At 48.0% G+C, this 26,189-nt stretch overlaps 1 protein-coding gene across 1 annotated transcript in view; it reads right to left on the bottom strand.

The window, feature by feature from the left end:
• LOC135905549 (uncharacterized) overlaps nt 1-26,189 on the bottom strand; it is a 162,004-nt gene that overhangs the window by 12,317 nt on the left and 123,498 nt on the right. Inside the window, exons 6-7 of the mRNA XM_070530109.1 lie at nt 6,145-6,390; nt 3,410-3,655 (exon numbers count right to left, since the gene is read on the bottom strand). Coding sequence (XP_070386210.1) covers nt 3,410-3,655; nt 6,145-6,390 — 492 coding nt within the window. The remainder of the gene's footprint in view (nt 1-3,409; nt 3,656-6,144; nt 6,391-26,189) is intronic.

Genomic DNA, 26,189 nt, shown 5'->3' with positions numbered 1-26,189 from the left:
AAATATTGTGAACTGTTCTCTAGACGGCGCCATGATGCAATATACGTCAAGTAACAAGAAGTGACCGACATCAGTTGCAGAACTGATTGGCAGCGTTCGGGTAAGTGAGTATGCGTAGCATGATCAGTAGCTACGGCTGTCCATGTGTTTCCCAAGGTGAATTTGGGAAAAGGGCCCAGGAGATCTAGTCCAACGCAACACAATGGTTGCATGATTATGCGAATTGATTGCAGGTGTCCTGCATGCAGTAGCAGGGATATTAGCGACGCTGGCACCACTGGCAAGTAGCCGAGTAACAGCCGACGCAGCGTTCAATGCCTGCACAAAAGAAACGACGATGGTCACACTCGCATGTGCGAGATACGGCGAGGTGTTCGGTAATGGGCGCATCGGGAAGTTCGGTGAAGACACTGACTCCTCTGTAGTGTCTAGGCACTACAGCTCAGTTTCACCAAATTCAAAATATGCATGCTATATGAATCCTCCCGAACCACAAATTTGCTTTTGGATGTGTCGTTTGGCCATGTTTCCAGGCGATTGATGGTTTCTCGTAAGGAAGGTTTTGTTTTTTCTTCACCCATGTGAATCAGGTGGGACATGGAAAAACTAGAGTTGTTCGTGTTCTCCTGTGCAATCCCGGGGTTGTGAGCCGGATACTGGGACGAGCAATCTGCACCCTCATGCAGGTGGTCGGATATGTCGAATAGCAAATTGAAAATTCATGTGGGCGAAGGGCCCAGCCATCTGAAAAGTTTTTTGATGGAGGACAGCCAGCACAGAACGTCGTGGCCAGTTACTGCAGAAAAGGATAGTTTTAAGAAACATTGTCTAAATTTCTCAACTGGTAAAATGAGAGTCAAACAGTGGCGCTGTCTAATGGTATAACTGCGCTCAGCGGCTGATAGTAGGCGGCTAGTGTATGTTATGACACAGTCGTGTTCACGTTGGTCTCCGGCCAGTACTACAGCGGTGCAGTGTAGCAGATTGGTGCGGACATCGGTAAGCGCAGTACGGTCAAAGGGGGCAAGTACCGAGGGATTCGTGAGCTGTCTGATGAGGTGCGAGAGCGCAGAAGCCTTTCCCGGGCCCCATGGAAGAGGATGGTGTTGTCTAAAAAGCTTACTAAGTGGCCTCGCCATGTACGCGAAATTCCTTGCGAAGTGACGAAAGTATGATCATAGCCCTAGAAAGTTGCGCAGATCCATTGTATATGGGCGAACAGAAAAGTTGACTGCGTAAATTTGCCCCGGCTCTCTCTGGACACCACTAAGGTCTGCGAGGTGGCCTAGCAATGTGATTTGGCTGTGACCAAAGTGACATATTATCGAATTTAGCTGCAGTCCGGCACGACGAAGAATGTCAGGGACGGCTAAGAGGCGCTATATATGAGCTTTGAAAGTTCGTGAAAAATCGACGCTGTTTTCCAAGTTACATTAACATGTGGGCCATATAAACCCTCTGAGAAGACATTGCATCATGTGGTGAACGATGGATGGAGCGTTACAATACGGGAGTAGCATAATCCTGAATTGGTAAAGGCCATCTGAGGTTGCAAATGCTGTCTGTTCACGGTGGATATCGTCTACAACCATCTTCCAGCACCGGCAGCCTAAGAGTGCAGGAGAAATAGCGACAAACAGGCAAGCAATGAACGGCGTCATCAATGCGCATACTGGGTATACTTGGCCCGTCCCTCTCTTCAATGAACGTTTCGCCAATTTCGGTCAAAGCGCATTTGTCACTTGGTGGGCGGCAAGTCATTGGAGCAGTCTCAGCGTTTGCAAGCACCACCACGTGTACCGTATTGCCTCTGAGGCCATGCGCAGGTTTCTCCATGCTACTTGACAGCGAAGCGTGTGCAGAAAGAAGTGTGCGAGTGAAGCCGAGCAGCCCCATGATGCGTTTATGAGTGTTTGCACGCACCAGCGCATCGTAATTTTCGGAGGCCACACGCAGGCTAGGTGGTGGCGCCACTAGATCGCATCGAGTGTTCTTAACCCTTCAGTGCCCACAGTTTTCTAGGAGGAACAGCCCGAAAACTATTTCCCACGAAGGTTGCCCCCGTCATGATACTGTTCCCGCCATCTGTGAGGAGAGACCGAGCACCTTGAGCCTTAAACAACGATGTAGACATGGTGGCACATTCAGGAATAGCGCGTTCTTGGGTCTGCTGAAAGGTGGCTACGCGAGTTCAGCGGACATGAGAAAATATCGTGAACAACACTGAAACAGGGCAGTACTACGTTAACCGTTAGAGATAAAACAGCTCAGAAGATGTTGTAGGGCATTTCTGATGACGTTACACGATGTGGGCGTACTTTTCACAGTTGAGTTTTACCTGCTAAAACTTGTGTTGCTCATGAGGAACACCGGGCATGTAAGGAGGCGCGATGAGTTATTAGGAGGTATTGATGGCAGTAATCCCCCACTGGACTGAACGTAAAACAAACCAATAACAAATTATTTATTCTACGGAATAGCATAAATGTTATCAACAGGGCAATATTTCCTTTCTTTTAAATGTAAATGACGGTACCGAAAGAAAAAGTGGCTGACTCACGAAGAAATCCTGGAGCGAATATTCCTTCCAGATGGCTAATTGTCCTATATTGACTTCGACAGTTACCTGGATGACCCTGACTATGGTGCTAAAGATAGTGGAAAACTCAATGATTCCTGTTGATTTGAAATTGTGAGTAACCTTGGCATGAACAGTCATGAAAACAGAAAGACGCAGGAATGCCAAGTGATCCTGTCGAAGCTTTGCCGTGAACTTCCCATGCTCGCGCGTTGGCTTAGCGCAGAAAGAAGAAAGAAAACGTTCCTAGAATACGGCTTGCTTCCAAACCGTAAGTGTTTCAGGGCCTTCCTATGTAATATAGTACCTAGGTGCCCAAGGTTGCTCTGGTGCAGCATAGTATTGTTCAGCTATGAAGCTATGAAGTTTAGCTATTCTGTCAGTCCTTAACGCGTGCGAAAGTGTCGCTGATGTTGCGGATTGAAATAAAGTTTTGGACGTCAAAGGGTTAAGCAAGTGCCAAAGCGGCGCCCCACTGCAGTTTAAGCCTCATAGATAGCTTTTGTATAGGGTAGCAATACGTTATGTTGCAAAATTGATTCAATGCTAAATGCGTTAGCGTCGAAAGTCATCGGGAGATGTGTTCTGCAGAACTTCTTTTGGTTTTGTTTTATAGACTCAAATTAACGCCCTATTGGCAGCTGCCATGGCAGCTAGTTAGAGCCGTTAGCCCCAAAAGTAGCGCAGCTCTTTCGGTGTTTTCTGCCTTAGCGCAGCAGCCACAGCTCGGGTGATAGCAATACGCCCGAAATGACAACTTTCAAGACACACGCAGATGGCAGTGACTTTGAAAGCTAGCGGCTCTCAATCGCAAGGCAGATCATTACTTACTTTGTTGTAGTCAGGTGGTTGTCCCTCGACGTCGCTAGGCGGAGACGCTAATGGCCCTTCAATGTGGTCATCGCTGGGTGATGCAGGAGAGGGTAAATGATGTGGCCGGGCTAGAGGGCTCCCGATGTTTTGACTCTCCAGGAAGACACCGTCCTGCACTAGTCCCACTGGTTGAGAGCGCCGACTCGAGGGGGGCTTGATTCCAGCCAATGAGCTCCTGTCACTGGTGGGACTCCCGAAATATGACTGCACCATGCGATGAGCGTGTCAGCAACAAATTTGTCTTGGGCACTAAGCGAATCACAATAATTGCAGCTTTAGCTCAGTATTTCTAGTGCTTTAACGGCGATTATTTCAAAATAAAACCAACCTTTGGCGCCCTTGCACAATCAGAAGGAAGTCCTAAGTGAAGCGGTTCATTTTGAGCGGTGGTGAGAATACCTTCAGTTGCTTGTAATTAAATCTCATACTTCAAAACACTGTCCGTACATGACTGCCTAATTTGAAAGGTTTCAGACATATGAAGCTTTGCAGCACTTGTTACCATATCTTTACAAAAGAATTCATTCATCCACATCAAATTTACTTCGCCAGAACAAGGGCCACAGTTAATTACTACCACCGCTTTTCCCTCCGGGAACTCAATTATCGGCTAAGTTTGATTTCGTTTGCGTTCACAGTACTCACAAGGAGCCGCATAGAAATAAAGTTCTTTTCGATAAACCTTACACTTTCGAAAATGCTTATCGCTTACCTGCGTAGTTTACTGAAATGTGGATAACGGACCATACATATTGAAAAACAAAATCTATTGTATAATGTCTCCGGGCTTGTGGAATAATATGATGCTGGTAATCTTTCAGTTGTTAGGTGCACTTCAAGTCGTGAGAGAATGCGTGTAATGGGCCGTAAGATTTTCAAGCATATTATCTCCGCCATATTGTCGTTGTTGGCGATTTTAGTATAGATTTAACAAATGGTACAAATAATAACTATATTTCGTTTGTGCAGTCTGTCAACCTCCATAATTGTATGATGGAGCCTACTCAAATGACTGGCGCAATTACTTTTTAAATTACCATACACTCAGAACATTCGTGCCGGACAGTGTGCTGGTGTATATAGCGACCCTATTAGCTGACCACATGCCGGCATTTCTGGTAAGCAAAGATCAGAAGTGTCGAAAATCAAAACCTCTTTATCCTACATTGCGTACCCGGATAGAACCACATATTATGGCGAAACGACTTTATGCTACCTATGACCATGACCAGTAAATTTGTCTCTCTCTCTCTTTCTCTCTCAACATAGAACACAAAAAAAGGCATTAGCACTGTTAAATCCGGGTCTGAATGGATGTTTAGTAACCGCTGGGAAAAAGAAATATGAAAAGCCAGTCTTCCCCTTCCTCACAAGTTTCATTTAGAAGTAACAAAAGAAGACAAAAGGTATCACAAAAGGCTACATAATAAAAGTAATAATTAATATCAGTCGGTTTAGGCGAATCAATAGCATGTATATTGAGCTAATGAGACGAGAATACTTTTCCTCACATTGTGTACAGCGGAAACGAACTTCGCTCTAACGTGCAGATATAACCTGAAATGGTGGTTCTAGAAATAGTGGATAACTTTACATGATTACTTCGTAATTAGTGGTCCGCGCCTCGGTATACAGAATCAACAGGCTCTGGGTAGTCAACAGTCTCTAGACACCGTGGCGAAAGGATTTGTAATAGAAAACAATGATTTATCTGAAATGTTCTCACTAGTCCGAAACTAGAAGTAAGCAAATCAGCTGGACATGATACAATAACTGTCAAATAATAAAACTCTATAAATGCCAATGACCGAAGAAAGAAAGTGGCTGACTGACGAACATATTCAGGAAATAACCTTTCTTCCAGATGGTGAATTATTCAGTTGCCTTCGACAGTGACCCCCGGATGATCCTGACTATAGTGCTAGTAATAGTCGAAAACCTTCTAATTCCTGTTCATTTCAACCTGTGAGCAACCTTCGCTATGTACAGTCATGAGAAGAGGTAGACGCTGAAATGCCAAGCGATCGTGTCGAAGCTTTGCCGGGAACTTTCCGTGCTCACGCGTTGGCTCAGCGCAGAAAGAAGAAAGAAAACGGTCCTAGAACATGTCTTGCTTCCAAGCCGTAATTTTTCAGGGCCTTCCAATGTAAAATAGTACAATAGGTGCCCAATGTTGCTCTGGTGCAACACCGTATTCTTAAGCTATGAAGATTTTTTTCTGACAGCATATGCGAAATATTCTCACAGTCCTTAATGCGTGCCAAAATGTCACTGATGTTTCAGATTGAGATAAAGTTTTCGACATCGAAGGGTTAAGCAAGTGCCAAAGCGGAGTCCCACTGCAGTTTAAGCCTCATAGATAGCTCGTGTATAGGGTTGCAATACGTTATGTTGCAAAATGGATTCAGTGCGAAATGCGTTATCGTCGAAAGTCATGCTGAGATCGGTTCTGCAACCTTTTTTTGTTTTATAGAGTCAAATTAACGCCGTCTTGGCAGCTGCCATGTTTGCTAGTTAGAGCGAGCCGTAAGCCCCAAAAGGTAGCGCAGATCTTTCGGTGTTTTCCGCAATAGCGCAGCAGCCACAGCTCGAGTTATAGCAACACGCCAGAAACGACAATTTTCAGGACACACGCAGATCGCACTGACATTGAAAGCTAGCCGCTCTCAATGGCAAGCCACATCCTTACTTACTTCGTTGTAGTCAGGTGGTTGTCCCTCGATGTCGCTAGGCGGAGATGCTAATGGCACTTCGTTGTGGTCGTCGTTGGGCGATGCAGGAGGGGGTGCATGGTGTGGCCAGGCTGGAGGGCTCCCGGTGTTTTGACGCTCCTGGAAGACACCGTCGAGCGCCAGTCCCACTGGTTGAGAGCGCCGACTCGAGGGGGGCTTGATTCCAGCCAATGAGCTCCTGTCGCTGGTGTGACTCCCGAAATATGACTGCACCATGCAATGAGTGTGTCAGCAACAAGAGCTTTGGCTTGGGCACTAAGAGAATCACAATAATAGCAGTTTTAGTTAAGAATTTGTACTGCTTTTTTGGTCAATAGTTAGAAATTAAGAGCAATTTGTTCCCCTTTGCACAATCACAACCAAGTCTCAAGTGAAGGGGCTCATTTGGAGCAGTGGTAAGAACAGCCTAAATGACATTCAATTAAATCCTGTGAGTCAAAATTCTGTCCGTATTACTGGTTATTTTTAAACCTTTTTCACATATGACACTTTGGCGCACTCGGTAACAATATTTTCTTCACAAAAAGTAATTCATCCACTGTAAGTTTACTTCGCCAGAACAAGGACCATAGTTCCCTCCGCCTTCCGCTTTTCCACCCCGGAACTGTGTTATCGGCTAACTTTGATTTCGTTTGCAGTCACAGCACTCCCAAGGAGGGGCATAGAATTGGCGTTTTTTTTTTCGTTAAAAATTATACTTGCGAAGCTGCGTTTCGCTTACCTGCGTAGTGTGCTGAAATGTAATTATAAGTAAAATATTATGAAATATTGACATGCTGACGAAGGAGATGTTTTCATCTTAGTCGGATGAAGAAGACGCTCTGGACTTCGCACGCTGTCTACCATCTTGTCAGCTGCTACAATTATTGCAAATATCCTGTAAACGTACGTCTCACAGTTTTTAGCTCCGAAACACCTTTGGTGGCGGTTGCGGGATCATTATCAAGACGGATTTACGCAGTGGGCGCTCCTTGGCTGCATCTGCAATGCCAGCTCAACGCGAGGACTTTTCGGGCCCGTCGGCACCCATGCCCACCGTCATTCTAGCACAACCCCGCGACTCAGGAACCTTTTCTGCCATCGACGACACTGATATTGAACACTGGCTTCTAGAATATGAGTGTATAAGCGACAGAAACCACTGAACCGGACCATCACGCTCGCTAATTTGATATTTTACCTCGCAGGCACGGCATGCGTCTGGTTTCAGACCCGCGCAGAGGAACTTACCAGCTGGTAGATTTGTAAACAGAAGCTGAGACATTTGTTTGGCAAGCCTGTTAGACGTCAGCGCGCCACCGAAAAAGATCTCGCTTCGCGTGTCCAGACGTGCACTGACTTCTACCTCACGTACATCCAGGACGTGCTCGCTATGTGCCGCAAACTTGATCCGAAGATGCCCGAACCCGATAAAGTTGCACATGTCGTTAAGCGCATAGCAGATCATGCATTCAATCTCCTTGTGTTCAAGAATTCTTCCACTGTGCAAGCCGTTATTACCGAATGCCGGCTGTCTGAAGAAGGCAAGATTCGCCGCATTGTTCAATCCCGCCTTCACAACGCGGCTGCAACGTCCACCTGCGAAGACCTCCACACTCGTCCATGCCCAATTGCTCTGATGGCATCCTACATGTCATCCGACGTGAAATAGAAGCCGCATTTCCTGTCCCGACCCCAACGCATGGCCCCGACAATTGCCAGGTGACTGTCTGTTGATCCAGTCCATCATACGCTAAGAATTGCCCAACGTTGGCTTGACCAACGTCTACTCAGTTAATCGGCCAGACTATACTCCGTCCAGCAGCCTGAATGCCCCAACGCGCTATCGCAATCCGGCCTAATGGCGTACTCCAGACGACCGGCATATATGCTTCACTTGTGGCAGTATCGGCCGTATTTCACGTCACTGCCGGACTTCGTGAAATTCGACCCCCTGGTCCTACCTCCCATCCCACAGGCCTCATGCTGCTCCTCGGTTCCCCCGGCAAACGTAGTAAGTAAATTCTGGCGACACTTCTCCTCCTACCCGCTCTAGACTCTCTCCTTCACAACGTCACCGCTTCTTGCGATCCCCTATTTGAACCGCAGCGATGGCACCGGCTGTTGGAATCTCAGCGCTGCCACCAGCTGTTGGAACCTCAGTGCTGACACCCGTTATTGCAATCGGACCGCTGGCGCCCGTTGTTGCAAATGGGTCGCAAGCCCCAAGGGTAGCGTTGGCCTGGCGGCCTGGGGCACACTGGAAGCATCCGAAGGTCCCAGCAAAGCATGAGGCGACTGCTAACAGAACAACTTGTTTATTCTAGCATCGCAAAGAGGGGGCGGTCAGGTCGACCGAAGTAGAGACACGGGAGAGCAGGTTACTCAACAGAAGAAATCGGAGCCTCTCTCCTCGCGTCCGGGGGCAGCTGCTCTTATACTCTCGGAGTTGAGGGCAAGAGGGAAGGTCACGGGACTACGTCACGTGACGGTCGGGCACGGACGGACTGAGAGACATGTAGAGACAAGGAGGTGACGCATCAGCCGGGCCGGCGCCGGTCAGACCTCCTCGCTTCACACTAAGGGAGCTCCTCTCCCCAGCTGCCGCGCTTTGACAAGCGTGGGCACACACACACACACGCACACACAAAGACACGTGGCACTGAACATGCCGGGACGCGCTCGGCGGGGATGCGTCGCGGCCGCTCCGAACGGGCCAAAATGTCCGCCGCTTTGAACGAAGCCCCGGCGTCCGTTGAATCCGCGCCGGATACACCGCGCGTCACAGGCGAAACGTAACAGACCGCCCCGCCGGGGGAAGGAGATCCCGATGGTCAGGGGACTGCATCCGCTGTCCGGAGGGATGTCGCTCGATGATGCTTATAACCGAAGTCGGTCGTCCCTCGGCGTTTCTTGAGCGCAGCGCACCGAGAAGGCCTCGTTCTCACGTTCAGGTTCACACAGGACACTGCAAAGTGACTTCGGGAGAGTTCTCATTTTTCTCTCTTTCCCAGCAAGCGTTAGAACTACGCCGAAACTCAGCCGCTCAGTCAGCAAGCACGGCACAACCCTCACTAAGCCATGCCAGGCTCTTTCCCCTTTTATACTACTGCCTAGTTCCTTACAGTAGTCTATAGCAGCACTCAGAACGCGTCCACAAATCGGGAAATTGCACTACAAAGCACATCATCACTTTGAAACACTACACAAAAGCAATATGTTAAAAATCCTGCCTCAGGAAGAAAAACATCAATAACAAACAATTTTGAGGCTGATTCCCACGTTAGGGGCTTCGACTTAAGCCATCGGCGTTACCGTTGAGACTCCCCTTTTTGTAACGCACCTCAAAGAATGTTGTTGCCTAGCGAGGCTCCAGCGCAGGAGGCGGCCATTTGTGAAGCAGATGGTCTGCAGCCATTAGAGAGGGCAGTGATCCGTTTCGAAGCATGTGAAGCGGAGATCGCAGCGAGCGACCGTACACTAGCTCAGCAGGCGAAAACCCCGTAGCCGCATGCGGCGCGGTCCTTACTGCAAACCTCACCCCAGACAGAAACAGCTCCCAGTAAGTTTGCTGTTCAAACCACAATGCTCTCAACACGCGCTTCATGACGGAGAGGAGCTTCTCAAGGGAATTCGACTGTGGATGGTACATTGAGCTGTGTAACAGCTTTTCCCCGCACCTTTCGAGATAGGCTGTCGTCAAAGCGCTACTAAACACTGTGCCCTGATCTGATTGGATTTCCGCAGGAAAACCAACTCGCGCAAATATGGACAGTACTGCATTTACTATCTCAACTGAGCTGAGTTCTTTAAGCGGCACTGCTTCAGGGAACTTTGTCGCTGGGCAGATCACAGTCGAAATGCGTCTGTACCCCGTGGCTGTTACCGGCAGAGGTCCCACTGTATCAATAACGAGCCGTCTAAAAGGCTCCGTAATGATAGGTAGCAACTTCAACGGCGCCCTCGATTTGTTTCCTGGTTTGCCCACCCGCTGACAGGTGTCACATGTCTTCACAAAGTGGTCTGCGTCCGAAAACACCCTGGCCAATAGTACTCTTGCAAGAGACGGTCCTTAGTTTTCTTAACTCCTAGGCGTCCGGACCACGAACCCCCATGCGACAAGCGCAACAGATCCTGACGATAGCATTGAGGCACGATCAGCTGATCGAACTCCACTCCCCTGCGGTCTAGATACTTCCGGTACAGGACCCCACCTCTTTCCACAAAGCGAGCATTTTTCTTGGCGATACCTTCCTTGACAATGCAGCGTATGTTTTCTAGGCTGCTATCCTTCTTTTGCTCGGCTATCAAAGCCGCACGGCTGACTTTTAGCAACCTATTAAGTCCGTCTGACGTAGGCGCGATGAGCAAGTCTGCAGGTAGCTCTTCTAACTTTCCCGCATCGGGAATTTCCTCTCCAGTATCTGGTGCCTCTAACGGTACAGGCTCAATTTTATTCAGTTCGGGCGTGCTCTGAATATCAGCTTGCTGCGCCTCTGACCCTTTCTCATCGTTTGACAACGTCGGCCCCGCAACTACTGCCTTTGCAGCGAGCTCCCGAACCTTCGATCTGGTTAAGGCCTGAACGCTAGCCTCACCAAACAAAAGCCCCTTCTCGCGCAGGAGGTGATCGGACCTGTTCGAAAATAGGTACGGGTACTGGGGGGGCAGCATAGATGACACTGCCGCCTCCGTCTCAAGTGCTCCGAAAGGACCTTCAATAAGCACTTTTGCTACGGGCAGACACACGCTATGAGCTTCCACGGCTTGTTTATCCATGCGCACTCACCCGTGAACATATCGGGTTCTACGTAAGAGGGGTGAACTACATCCATCGTAGCTGCGGAATCGCGAAGCACTCGGCACTCTTTCCCGCTTACGAGGAGGTATCGCATGTAAGGCTCGAGAAGCTTCATGTTCTCGTCAGTGCTGCATAATGACAAAAACACGACTTTTGTTTTTGTTTCCGGACACTGAGCCAAAAAGTGACCCGGATTCTGGCACGTATAACACACGCGCGCTTGCCTCGCCTCGAACCGCTTTCTGCGTTCGGCTTCGGCTGCCGCCGTACCCTTACGTTCAGTCGGACTGCTTTCACTCGCGTCCGCACTACGTGTGTCCCCCTTTGCTCTCATGGGCGTGAACTTCGGCCTCTCAAACTTGGAGCCAAATTCACCCTTTTGACCGTCCTTAGCTCCGCGAGCCCGACGCGTCACAAACTCTTCGGCTAGCTCAGCGGCTCTAGCCACCGTACTAACGTCTGGCCTATCCAAGACCCAGTAGCGCACGTTCTCAGGTAACCGACTATAAAACTGTACTAGCCCGAAACACTGCAGAACTTTCTCGTGGTCACCAAACGCTTTCTCTTCTTTGAGCCACTCCTGCATGTTTGACATTAGCCTGTAGGCAAACTCTGTATATGACTCACTTTTGCCTTTCTCATTTTCTCGAAACTTCCGACGGAACGCCTCCGCTGACAGCCTGTACTTTTTTAGCAGACTCGATTTCACTTTGTCGAAATCCTCTGCCTCCTCTCTATCCAAGCGAGCGACTACGTCGGCCGCCTCGCCGGGTAACAAAGTGAGCAAGCGCTGTGGCCACGTTTCCCGAGAGAACCCCTGCTTCTCGCACGTTCGCTCAAAGTTAACCAGGAACAAACCAATGTCCTCTCCAAGCTTAAACGGCCGCATCAGGTCAGTCATTTTAAACAATACTCGTTCTCCTGCACCGTGTGCCTGATTTCCATTACGAGCGCGTTCCATCTCTACCTCGAGACGCTTCATTTCTAAAGCGTGTTGACGGTCACGCTCTTCTTTTTTCTCTTGTTGCTCTCGCTCTTTTTCTTTCTCTTGTTGCTCTCGTTCTATCTGTTTTTCTTGTTGCTCTCGTTCTATCTGTTCTTTACGTTCACGCTCATCTTTCTCTTGCTTCTCTCGCTGTTGCTGTTGCTGTTCTTTAAGTTCGCGTTCCTGTCTTTTTGCCGTCTCCCTCTCCTCAATGGTCTCAAGGCATTCCGACAGCTCGTCATCCTCAGCTCCTAACTCAAGAATAGCCCTTAGCAGTTCTGGTTTTCTGAGTTTGTCTGAGACATCCAGACCCAACTCTCTTGCAAGCTCCAACAATTTCGGTTTGCGCAACGACTTCGAATCCATGGCTGCTCTGAATGCTGCTTTCTCTACTGCCTACTATTGTCTTGCCGCAAACTAACCCGGCAGCAACGACAACCACAATTACCAGCTCTGTTTCTGACACTAACAAAAGCCTGGCAAAACTCAGAAGAAGAAAGTCCCGCACTCACCAAACCTCGCAGCCAAGCCAAGAATTCGGCGCAGTCGTTCCGCTGCAGGCAACCAGTCATCACACAGGGCTCGTTGCACTGCTCCCGGATGGTCGTTGTGCTGCTCAGCATACAGTCAACCGCATATCTTCGCTGCTGGCCTCCGTTGTCGCGATATCACCGCTGGCAACTAGCTATTTGATCCGCACCGATGGCACCGGCTGTTGGAATCTCAGCGCTGCCACCAGCTGTTGGAACCTCAGTGCTGACACCCGTTATTGCAATCGGACCGCTGGCGCCCGTTGTTGCAAATGGGTCGCAAGCCCCAAGGGTAGCGTTGGCCTGGCGGCCTGGGGCACACTGGAAGCATCCGAAGGTCCCAGCAAAGCATGAGGCGACTGCTAACAGAACAACTTGTTTATTCTAGCATCGCAAAGAGCGGGCGGTCAGGTCGGCCGAAGTAGAGAGACGGGAGAGCACGTTACTCAACAAAAGAAATCGGAGCCTCTCTCCTGGCGTCCGGGGGCAGCTGCTCTTATACTCTCGGAGTTGAGGGCAAGAGGGAAGGTCACGGGACTACGTCACGTGACGTTGGGGCACGGACGGACTGAGAGACATGTAGAGACAAGGAGGTGACGCATCAGCCGGGCCGGCGCCGGTCAGACCTCCTCGCTTCACACTGGGGGAGCTCCTCTCCCCAGCTGCCGCGCTTTGACAAGCGTGGGCACACACACACACACACAAAGACACGTGGCACTGAACATGCCGGGACGCGCTCGGCGGGGATGCGTCGCGGCCGCTCCGAACGGGCCAAAATGTCCGCCGCTTTGAACGAAGCCCCGGCGTCCGTTGAATCCGCGCCGGCTACACCGCGCGTCACAGGCGAAACGTGACACCCCTATCTCGTCCATCACTATCACCTAGCTCCTTTCGGCGCACCCTTCCAGAAAAGTAACGTGTGCAGCACTTTGAGATGGTGCTGCCAAACCGATGCTACGCAATATCCTCGTCTGATCTTGCCCACACATCGGAACCTCATTAAAGTGAACATGGGTGGTGTACCTATTACGGCTCTGATTGACACTAGCCTGCACGTATCTGTGATGCCTGCTCAGCTTCGGAATCGTCTGAAGACAGTCCTAATATCTGCCCTGTCGCCTGTGATCTATGTCGCCGACGGTGGAACACCAGCCATTATTGGCATGTGTCTGGCTCGCGTGAGTGTTGCCGGACGTCATACTTCTGTTTTATTTTATCGTCTAGAGCACTGCCCTCACGACCTCATCCAGAGCCCTGACTTTCTGTCTACACAATCCACTTTGATAGACTGTTCTGCTGGTGCTGTACAACTCCCCCTACCTGCTGTTGTTGACCTTCCCGATAGTGCTCCGATATGGCTATGTTCAACAGGGCATATTCGCCTCCCTCACGGTGCCGTTACCTACATAGGTGTCTCCCCCATTCCACCTGTACCAGACGGTGGCTACATCGTATCCCCTAATGCGGATGTCCTGGTCTCACATAACGTCGCTTTTCCTGACACCGTCATTACCATTTCGGACAACACATCCTGATTTGCGCTTGTAAACTTTGGACTTTGTACACAAGTACTCCCGCGCGGGATATCGCTGGCACAAATAACGCCAGCCGGAGACTAACACAATTCGGCTCTAACTTGCGACAGCTCCTCGTGTTCAACTCTTACTTCGCCCTCTGTCCCTTCAGCCTTGAATGCCCTAACAAAAATGATTGCTCCCGACCTTCCGCCCCAGCGTGCTCAAGAATTACGTTGCCTCCTTGCCTCATACTGGGACATACTCGACTTTGGAGGGCTCCCTCTACGACAAATATCTGTCGTAAAACTTCAAATATACACCTGTGATGCGAGCCCGATCGCTCGGCGACCCTACCGCGTCTCGCCTACTGAACGGCATATCATCCAACATGAAGTTGACAAGATGCTTTCTCGAGACGTGTCGAGTCTGCTTGCAGCTCACGGGCATCCCCTGTTGTACTAGTTCAAAAGAGGGAAAAGAGTTGGCGATTTTGCTTCCATTACCGACACCTCAACAAGGTAACAAGGAAAGACGTCTATCCGCTACCACGCCTGGACGATGCCCTGGATTGCCTGCATGGAGCACAGTATATTTCGTCCATCGACCTTCGCTCCGGCTACTGGCAAATTGCCGTTGATGACATGGACCGCGACAAGACAGTTTTCATTACTCCAAATGGTCAGTATCAGTTCAAATTGCTGCCTTTCGGTTTATGGAATGCCCCGACCACATTTGAACGAATGATAGACGCCCACCTACAAGGTTTCAAGTGGTCCATCTGCCTCTGTTACCTGGACGACGTAATCGTTTTTTCTCCGAATTTTGCGACACTCCTCGAACGCCTATCGACGATCCTATCTGTTTTCCGTCAGGTGGAGCTACAAGTAAATTGCTCCAAGTGCCACTTCGTTCGTCGTGAAATTTCGGTGCTCGGGCATCTCGTCGATTCTTCTGGTGTACGCCCTGATCACGATAAAATATGGGCAGGGAAAGACTTTCCCTCGCCAACATGTACCAAGGATGTCCGCAGCTTCTTCGGCCTTTTCTCCTACATCCATCAGTTTTTTTTTCGAAATATTGCGAACGTCGCGCGCCCTCTCAATCAGCTCCTCAAGAAAGACGCTGCATTCGTTTGGGGCACTGAGCAAGCTGGTGATTTCACCGAACTGATTGAGCTGCTTCTGTACCCGCCCATTTTCGCTCACTTTGATGCATCAGCTCGAACAGAAGTTCGTACCGAGGCCACTGGCCACGCTATTGCAATTATCTTGGCACAGAAAAAACAAGGACGAGAACGTGTTGTTGCCAATGCCAGCCGTCTTTTTTCCTCTGCTGAACCCAATTACTCTATCCTCGATATTATATCTATCCCCAAACGCGAATGTCTGGCTCTCGTTTGGGCAGTGGGTAAATACCGCCTCTATTTTTATGGTCACCAATTCACAGTCATCACTGATCAACACGCTCTGTGTTGGCTTTCGTCCCTCAGCGATCCTTCAGGGCACCTTGGCCGCTGGGCTCTGCGCCTTCAAGAATACAACTATTCAGTTATTTACAAGACCGGCCGATTAAATCAACATACGGATTGCTTGTCGCGCCATCCTGTCGACCCTCCAGACGTTTCTACGGTCGGCATACCTGACACCGTTCTCTCTCTGGCTGCTTTTCGCGATATTGGAGCCGAACAACGTCGGGACGTCCATTTGTCACACCTTATTGAACGGCTCACTTCAACGACGCCCGATTCTTCCCTTCGCATGTTCGACCTTCGTACCGCTCTAACATGCGCCTGAACGGCCCTGACCAACTCCTCGTCGTGCCTGAGCATCTACGTCAGACTGTTCTCGCCCACCTGCATGATGTACCAACTGCCAGTCAACTTGGCATGTCATGGACTTATGACCGCGTTCGTCGGCGCTTCTTTTAGCCTACTCTATACCGGGAGGTCTGTCACTGTGTGTGACGTTTGTGAACGATGGAAAAAGCCGACCACACTCCCTTGCTGGTCACCTTCAACCACTTGTCGTACCACCAGAGCCATTCTTCCGTGCAGGTGTTGATTTTTTAGGTCATTTTCCTACGTGTACGACGGGAAACAAGCGGAGAACTGTAGAAACAGACAACGCCAACAGATATGCAATCGGACGGGCTCTTCCGAGAAGCTGTGCAACCGATGTCGCTGACTTCCTCCTAGAGAACGTCATCCTTCACCACGGCCCCCCTCGACAGCTCCTCACCGACCAAAGGCGCTACTTTCTAACGCTGTGTAAGACATTCTACAATCATGCGACACTAAACACAAACTAGCTACTGCTTACCATCCACCAACAAACGGTCTAACCGAGTGCCTTAACCGCACCCTTACTGACATGATGCCCATATATGTCTCTGCTGACCACGGAGACTGGGACGTTGCAGTGCCCTTCGTTACTTTAGCCTATTAGTCGTCTTCTCTTTAGCCTTTTAATTCCTTCTCTTGTTTGGCGGCAACCCTACGCTATCTTTCGACAGCGTTCTGCCTGCTAGTCTCAATTCCACGTCTCAATACATCCGTAAAGACATACTCAAATCAAAATAAGCACGCCATTTGGCCCGACCACGACTTTCGGAGTTTCAGGACAATTAGCGACACTTATATGACGCCCGCCATGGTGACATCCATTACATAAAGGGCACGCTGGTTCTCCTTTGGTCACCGTCGCGACGCCTTGGCCTCTCGGAGAACTTACTTTCATGCTAATCTGGCCCTTACCGTGCCTTGCGTCAAGTAACTGACGTGACGGACGAAATCGCCACTTTTGAGCCAACCGTGCCTCAGCATCGCTCCGACGTCGCTCTTATGACGTCGCTCTGCGACATTGCTCCCACGTCGCAATCTTAGACGAGCGACGTCCGCGTCGCTCGTCTAAGATTTTATCATTTGCCTGCCTTCTAACCAGCACCGAGTCGGTGCTGCAGCCGCCAGGGCTCAGGTGATAAGCAGCTGTTGTTTTCATCTTAGTCGGAAGACAACGACGCTCGGAACATTCCTACTTCGCGCCCTGGCTACCATCTTGTCAGCAGCTACAATTATTGTAAATATCCTGTAAATATACGTCTGACAGTTTTAAACCCCATAACTATATATATTTTTTTATTGCTTAGGACCTCCCTGCCTATGGATACCATATAAGGTTCGTACTCTCAATAGTTAGCTACACTTGAAGTCGTGAGACAATACGTGTAAAGGGCGTAAGGTATTCAAGCATGATATCTCCACCATATTTCATTAAATTGTAAACGCAGCATTACCTTCAAAGTTTTGAATACTGCGTCTGTAAGCGTTGAGCACACTGAAGCACGGTCCATGAAGTTTAGTTGCTGTGCTGTTGTTGGTGGGGTCTACCGCCCCTCCCGTCCGCAGATCGGCAATAACATGGGTTTGAGTACAATTCGATTCATCTTGGCTACAGTATCTCAAGGAGATCACGGCCTTGTTGTCGTTGTTGGCGGTTTTATTATAGATTTAAGATATGATATTAGTCATAACTACACTTTGTCCAGTCAGTCAACCTCTATATTTGTATAACCCAGCCTACTCTAGACGATGAGCAAAACGTGAACAAGGTGAATGCAGGAGCCAACGTTATGACAAGTGTACCTGTCTTCTTCAAGGGGACATATGCTTTCCTCGACACAGTATATATAGGTGGGGTTCTTCTAAAGAGGAGAGGGTGAGAGGCGGGAGGACGCGGAAACGAGCAAAATGTGTTAGCGTGTCGAATTGAGAGTAAAGGACCGCTGTGTAAAAAGTCAAAGCCAGGGCACCCCCCCCCCCCCCCCCGGTGTGTCAACACACGCGCGTTAGCCGGCGTGTCAAGGGCGTCTGCTACGCCGGCTTACCAAATTACGGGAAAGAAAAGGAAAGGGGAAAAAAGGGGGATACCCCAAGCAATCAAACCAATTGTTGTTGCCTATAGCTTGAAGTTTAGCATAGCGAATGGATCCTAAAGCTCCCTTTGAAACGTTTATGCCTGTTGATTGGAATGTCTTGAACCTATACATAAGGTATGATTCTCTGTATTTTCTTTCTCGATCAGAACCAAAATTTGACTGTAAGATGTAGAGTATATGTTCATCAAAGTTATGATCTGGTTGGTTGAAATGCTCGGCGACGGCTTTGGGAAAGTTTTTAGCTATGTCCACGCGATATCCCTTTAATCTGACGTTCATTGATTTGCCTGTTTCACCGATATATTCTTTCTTACCGATGGAACATTCAAGCATACAAATCACATCCGAACCTGTACAAGTGAAGCTAGATTTGACTTCATATGTATAACTATTTGCGGTGCTTTTAATTTTATAGTCTGTTTGAAGGTGCCTGCACGTTTTTCTCCTAGGGCGACAACATGCTCTTATTAGGGGAGAATGCTGCTGGCTGACATTTGCGTGCACTAACATGTCTTTAAAATTCTTGTTTTCGCGATAGGTAACCCTGCGTACATCCGGGAACGCTTTTCGCAGACGCTTGTTACTTGATAATATTGTTTAGTATTTTCTTAGGATGGTATTTATGTTTGGGAGTGCATTAGAATATTTTGTTATAAAGGCCGGCGGTCTGTCAGATTCTAATGTGGGCTGTCTCCTCGTAAATTCCGAATTCCAAATGCATCTCCAATGTTGATGCGGCATCATAAGCTCTATCGACAGCAGCGTGAGGATAATTCCTTTCTGCTAGTGTTGATTTAAGGTCATTTAGGTGGTGGATATAATCGTGGACCTCGCTGCAGATTCTACTTATACGTTTCGCTTGTCCTACAAAAACTCCTTGCTTGCAATGTCGCGGGTGATTACGATTGTAGTCTAAATATTGCTGGCTACCTGGAGGCTTCCGGTAAAGTGTTGTTCTCAGTTTTCCATTTTCTATGTAGAGCGTCGTTTTCAGCAAGTTGATCTGACTAGGAGAGGGGTGAGCAGTAAATTTATTACTCGGGTGAAACGACTGAAATGGCGAATTAAGTCAGTTAAGGCGCTTGTGCCGTGTTCCCATATAATAAATATGTCGTCAATGTAACGGAGAGAGGCGTGGGGTTTTAAAAGGTAGTATTTCAGCAGGTCTGCTTCGAGCTGTCCCATGAAAATGTTCGTATAAGTGGGAGCGATTGGCGCACCCATGCTAGTGCTGAAAATTTGCAGGTAGTGTATTGAATCGAATTCGAAATAGTTGAGCGTAAGAACTAACCCAAGGAGCGATAAGTACACTTCAGGAGCGTGCGCTTGGGGATTGATTGCGGGGGATCTACAAACGGCTTCAATTTCTTTACTCATGGGAATGTTGGTGCAAAGGGCAGAAACATCCAAAGTGACTAGAAGAGCGCGGTCGGAAAGGATTGGGTTGGCGTTGATGCCGTCGATAATTCGAATGAAGTGCGGCGTGTCTTGACGAAAGATGGGAGGGTGGTGGGTATGTTTGACAGGTGGTGATTTAAGAATTTAGATTATGACTCAGTAGTTGTGTTATTAGCAGACAAAATAGGCCGGCCTGGGATTTCTGCTGTAAATATTTCTTTGGCCGGATCTTTATATACTTTAGGAAGAAGATAAAAGCAGCCTGCTGTTTTGTTCTTGGGCATAATGAAGCGATATTCAGATTGCGTGATTAGTTCCCTGGACATGAGCTCCGCTATTGTGCTTATCACAATATTGCTGTAATCTGAAGTTGGGTTAAAGTCAAGTTTTCTGTAATGAGTGTGGTTGCTCAGTTGTTTAGAAGTCTCATTCTTTTACCTTTCTATATGCTAGATTACGATCTGCTGCCTTTTTCTGCTGGTTTTATTGCAATATCATCCCTTTTCGCAAGTTCTTTAAGCATTTGGTGTTGAGCGGGTGTGAAAATTCTGCGTTTCCGGCAATGCCGCGTTGACTCTAGAATTTCCTTCGATAACAGATTTAAGTATAAATCGAGGTCTGGGCACTGTTCGGTTTGCGGTGTCCAAGTGCTAGGCGCTCTAAGAGAGTCTTTATCTTCTTTTCCTACATGTGGTCTACCGAAAAAGAACTCCTTGATGCGCATGCGTCGTGAAAACTCTGGTATATCTTTGTGGAATTCGCATTCGTTTACTGCGTTGTTCGTCGGACAAAACGTTAGACCACGTTTCAGGAGATCAACTTCTTTGGGGCTTAGACTCTGGGATATGTCTACTACATTGCTGCAGTGCTGTGGATGCTCGCCTGTAGGGCAGTCGATGGAGCTACGTGCTGCAGGGGTTGCATTAGTTTCTTTGGGTGGATCTGCAGCTGTATATCTTTGCGCTTGTATTTATCTAGTAATTTTTCCTCCTTCGTTTGGACGAATTGTTTAGGTTCGCTTTTTTCTGTTCAGTTGACGTGATGCTGTCGAGTTCATCAGAGATTATCATAAGTTGATCTTTGCAGTGTTCTTCGAGAATGTCGATAAGGGAGAGCGATGCATTTTCAAGGACAGCATTCCACTTTACAATAGCGTGGAGGGTAAAGAACCGAGGGCGCATCTAACCTTAGTTCTGAGACCTGTTGGGATTTTCCTCTGCTTAATGCAGCTAGTGTAAGTTTTTAGGTGGAATATGTAATTTGTTTGTTTGTCGACGAGTTGGCGGGATTGGAGGAAAAGGTGAGATTTGTTCTTGCGTTTGCTAGCCCTAATGTCTGGTAGTCATTTCTGATTGATTCGGGCAGACCTACGGGGTGAAAATTCTTCAGGTGGTTTCTTTTTACGCTTAATTTTCATGTCGACGCCTGCAGCCATGTCTGTCCGCGTATCGGTTTGCTTGTTATTTTATGTAGCTGTTTGCGTGAAGCCTTCGCGGGTGGTTGTGGGCTTCCGTATGCGCGGATGTTGTAAAGGTGGTGTTTGTTCCCCTCCGCCGTTTGTGTAGATGCTTCTTGGGTTCTAGCTTCGGTGGAACGTGCGTGCGAGCTGGTGTTGGAAGTTTCAGGCGTGTCTTCCAGTTGAAGGTAACTCGGACGCAGGATTTATTGGTGTTGTAGGTTGCGTCGATTTAAAAGAGTTCCTGAGCCTGTACTCGATATTGTTAGCCATCACTTTGACGCCAAAAAAATTGGGGTGAAGTCCGTCCCAGGCGAGCAGAATGTTCGGGTCCTGGTGTTTTTCAGCGTGGTGGATGACATCGACGTTCTCGTGTTGGTTTCCAATGTCAAGAAGAAAATTATTGAGTTTACGTGTCCTACGTGCGTGAGCTAGGAGTGTCGCTGATTGTTGAAGAAGTGGCCTGTGTATGTTTGCGATCCTGGGAAGTGCTGTTGTCAAGGTGATTTCTGCGTTCGGTCTGTTGGTGTGCAAATCGTTTATGAGAGTTTTCATGGCCTCAACTGTGTTGTCACCGGTGTCGTGGTTAAGGTCATTAGGCCCGCAGTGAATGAAGAAATGTGTGATATGCTGTGGTGCTGCAGCAATGAGCTCTTGGATGGTGTGTGTTGTGGCGCCGCTCTTAAAGCTAATGTATGGTGAGTGTTGGCCGGGTGGGAAGTGTGTGTGCATGTACTTGTAGTGACTGTCTCCAATTAGCGCTGCGTGTGAAAATAAAAGCAGAGTGCGCTCGCCTTGTTCCTTCATCTTCCGTTGGTAGAAATCCAGAGAAACGACTGGGAATGGGGGAGATGGAAATTCAAGACAATGAGCAAAACATGAACAAGGTAAATGCAGGAGCAAACGTTTCGACAAGTGCACTTGTCTTCTTGAAGGCGACATATGCTTTCCTCGCCACAGTATATATAGGTGGGGTTCTTCTAAAGGGAAGAGGGTGAGAGGCGCGAAGACGTGGAAACGAGGGAAAATGTGGTAGCGTGTCGAATTGAGAGTAAAGGAGCGCTGTGTACAAGGTCAAAGCCAGGGCACACCCCACCCCGGTCTGTCAACACACGCGTGTGAGCCGGCTGACAAGAAAAAGGGCAAGGTGAAAAAAAAAGGGGGGGGGGATACGCCAAGAAATGAAACTAAGTGTTGTTGCCTAGAGCTTGAAGTTTAGCATAGCGAATTGGTGCTAAAGCTCCCTTTGAAACGTTTATGCCTGTTGGTTTCAATGTGTTGAACTTATGGATAACGTATGATTCTCTGTATTTCCTTTCTCGTCCAGAACGGAAATTTTACTGTAAGACTTCGATTTTAAGTTCATCAAAGTTATGACCTTGTTGGTTGAAATGCTCGGCGACGGCTTTGGGAAGCTTTTTAGCTGTGTCCGCGCGATGTCCGTTTTATCTGCCGTTCATTGATTGTCCTGTTTCACCGATATATTGTCTCTTACAGAAGGAATATTCAAGCATATAAATCACATCCGAACTTGTACAAGTTAAGCTAGATTTGACTTTAATTCAATTACGGGGTTTTACGTGCCAAAACTACTTTCTGATTGTGAGGCACGCCGTTGTGGGGGACTCCGGAAATTTGTACCACCTGGGGTTCTTTAACGTGCACCTAAATCTAAGTACACAGGTGTCTTCGCATTTCACCCCCATCGAAATGCGGCCGCCGTGACCGGGATTCGATCCCGTGACCTCGTGCTCAGCAGCCGAACACCATAGCCACTAAGCAACCACGGCTGGTTAGATTTGACTTCATGTGTATAACTATTTGCGGTGCTTTTATTTTAATGTCACTTTGAAGGTGCCTGCAGGTTTTGCACCTAGGGCGACAACATGCCTTTATTTCAGGGGAATGCTGCTGGCTGACTTTTGCATGCACTAACATGTCTTTAAATTCTTGTTTCGGCGATAGGCAACCCTGCGTACTTCCGGGAACGCTTTTCGCAGACGCTCGTTACTTGATAATATTGGGTGGTATTTTCTTAGGATGTTCATTATGCTAATTCTGGCAGTGCATTAGAATATGTTTTTATAAAAGCCGGCGGTCTGTCAGACTCTAATGTGGGCTGTCTCTTCGCCAATTCCAATTGTCTCTCCAACCTTGACGCGCAATCATAAGCTCTATCGAGAGCAACTTGGGGATACTTCCTTTCTGCTAGCGTTGATTTAAGGTCATTTAGGTGGTGGATATAATCGCGATCTTCGCTGCAGACTCTTCTTATACGTTTCGCCTGTCCGACGAAAATTCCTTGCTTGCAATGTCGCGGGTCATGACTCTTGTAGTGTAAATATTGCTGGCTATCTGGAGGGTTCTGGTAAAGGGTCGTTCTCAGTTTTCCGTTTTCTATGTAGACAATCGTGTCCAGGAAGTTGATCTGACTAGGAGAGTGGTGAGCAGTAAATTTATTTCTCGGGTGAAAGCGATTTAAATGGCTAATTAGGTCGGTCGAGGCGCTTGTGCCTTGTTCCCATATTATAATTATGTCGTCAGTGTAACGACGATACGTGTGGGGTATTAAACGGTTGAATTTCAGCAGGTCTGCTTCGAGCTGTCCCATGAAAATGTTCGCCTACGTGGGAGCGAATGGCATACCCATGCTAGTGCCGAAAATTTGCAGGTAGTGTATAGAATTGAATTTGAAATAGTTGAGCATGAGAACTAACCTAAGGAGCGTGCGCTTGGGGATTGATTGCGAGGGCTCTAGAAACGGCTTCATTTCCTTCACTCATGGGAATGTTGGTGCAAAGGGCAGAAACATCCAAAGTGACTAGAATAGCGCGGTCGGAAAGGATTGGGTTGGCGTTGATGCCGTCGATAATTCGAATGAAGTGCGGCGTGTCTTGACGAAAGATGGGAGGGTGGTGGGCATGTTTGACAGGTGGTGATTTAAGAATTTAGATAATGAGTCAGTAGTTGTGTTATTAGAAGACAAAATAGTCCGGCTTGGGATTTCTGGTGTAAACATTTCTTTGAACGGATCTTTATGTATTTTAGGAAGAAGATAAAAGCGACCTGCTGTTTTGTTCTTGGGCATCATGAAGCGATATTAAGATTGCGTGATTAGTTGCCTGGATGACTCCCTGGACACGACGGTCTAAATAGAAAACGGAAAACTGAGAACGACCCTTTACCGGAAGCGTACAGATAGCCAGCAATATTTAGACTACAACCGTCATGACCCCCGACATCGCAAGCAAGGAATTTTTGTAGGACAAGCGAAACGTATAAGAAGAATCTGCAGGAAAGTCCACGGTTATATCCACCATCTAAATGACCTTAAATCAACACTGGCAGAAAGGAACTATCCCCAATTTGATGTCGATGGAACTTATGATGCCGCGTCAAGCATCGAGAGACAGTCGGAATTGGTGAAGAGACAGACCACATTAGAATCTGACAGACCACCGGCCTTTATAACAAAATATTCTAATGTAATCCCAAATATAAAACGTCATTAAAAAGTGACATTAAAATTAAAGCACCGCAAATAGTTATGCACATGAAGTCAAATCTAGCTCGACTTCTACATGTTCGCATATGATTTATATGCTTGAATGTTCCTTCAGTAAGAAACAGTACATCGGTGAAACAGGGCAATCAATGAACGTCAGTATAAACGGACATCGCGCGGACACAGCTAAAAGAATTCCCTAAGCCATTACCGAGAATTTCAACCAACCAGGTAATAACATTGATGAACTTAAACACTACATATTACAGTCAAATTTCCGGTCTGAACGAGAAAGAAAATACAGAGAATCATACCTTATCCATAAGTAGAAGACATTGCAACCAATGGGCAGAATATTTCAAAGGGAGCTGTAGAATCTATTCGCTATGCTAAACTTCAAGCAATGGGCAACAACACTTAGTTCGATTTCTTGGCATATCCCCCCCCCCCTTTCTTTCACCGCTCCTTTCCATTTTTCTTTCTTCTTGTCAGCCGGCGTGTCAGACGCCCTTGACACGCCGGCTCACGCGTGTGTTGACAGGCCGGGATGAGGGCGGGGTGGGGTGTGCCCTGGCTTTGACCTTGTACACAGCGCTCCTTTACTCTCAATTCGACACGCTACCACATTTTCCCTCGTTTCCACGTCTTCGCGCCTCTCACCCTCTTCCCTTTAGAAGAACCCCACCTATATATACTGTGGCGAGGAAAGCATATGTCGCCTTCAAGAAGACAAGTGCACTTGTCGAAACGTTTGCTCCTGCATTTACCTTGTTCATGTTTTGCTCATTGTCTTGAATTTCCATCTCCCCCATTCCCAGTCGTTTCTCTGGATTTCTACCAACGGAAGATGAAGGAACAAGGCGAGCGCACTCTGCTTTTATTTTCACACGCAGCGCTAATTGGAGACAGTCACTACAAGTACATGCACACACACTTCCCACCCGGCCAACACTCACCATACATTAGCTTTAAGAGCGGCGCAACAACACACACCATCCAAGACCTCATTGCTGCAGCACCACAGCACATCACACATTTCTTCATTCACTGCGGGACTAATGACCTTAACCACGACACCGGTGACAACACAGTTGAGGCCACGAAAATGCTCATAAACGATTTGCACACTAACAGACCAAACGTAGAAATCACCTTGACAACAACAGTACTTCCCAGGAACGCAAACAAACACAGGCCACTTATTCCACACTCCTAGCTCACGCACTAGGGACACATAAGCTGAATGATTTTCTTCTTGACATAGGAAACCAACACGAAAACATCGATGTCATCCACCACGCTGAAATACACCAGGACGCCGACATTCTGCTCGCCCGGAACGAACTTCACCCCAATTTTTTGGCGTCAAGGTAATGGCTAACAACATTAAGTACAGGCTCAAGAACTCTTTTAAATCGATGTAATCTTCAGCACCAATAAATCCTGCGTCCCAGTTAGCCTCAACACAGGAACACACGCCTGAAATTTTCAACACCAGCTTGCACGCACGTTCCACCGAAGCTAGAACCCAAGAAGCATCTACACAAACGGTGGAGGGGAACAAACACCACCTTTACAACATCTGCGCATACGGAAGCCCACAACCACCCGCGAAGCCTTCACGCAAACAGCTACATAAAATGACAAGCAAACCATACGCAGACAGACATCGGTGCAGCCATCGACAAGAAAATTAAGCGTAAAAGGACACCACCTGGAGATTTTTCGCCCCGGAGGTCTGCCCAAACCAAACAGAAATGACTACCATGCACTAGGGATAGCACACGCAACAACAAATCTCACCCCTTCCTCAAATCCCGCAAGCTCGTCGACAAACAAACAAATTACAGATTTCACCTAAAAACTTACACTAGCTGCATTAAACAGAGGAAAATCCCGAAA

The sequence above is a fragment of the Dermacentor albipictus genome, unplaced genomic scaffold (genome assembly GCF_038994185.2).
Source record: "Dermacentor albipictus isolate Rhodes 1998 colony unplaced genomic scaffold, USDA_Dalb.pri_finalv2 scaffold_47, whole genome shotgun sequence".
Classification (NCBI taxonomy): domain Eukaryota; kingdom Metazoa; phylum Arthropoda; class Arachnida; order Ixodida; family Ixodidae; genus Dermacentor; species Dermacentor albipictus.
Note: the sequence above shows the minus strand (reverse complement) of the source record. Positions and strands in the feature narration are given on the sequence as shown.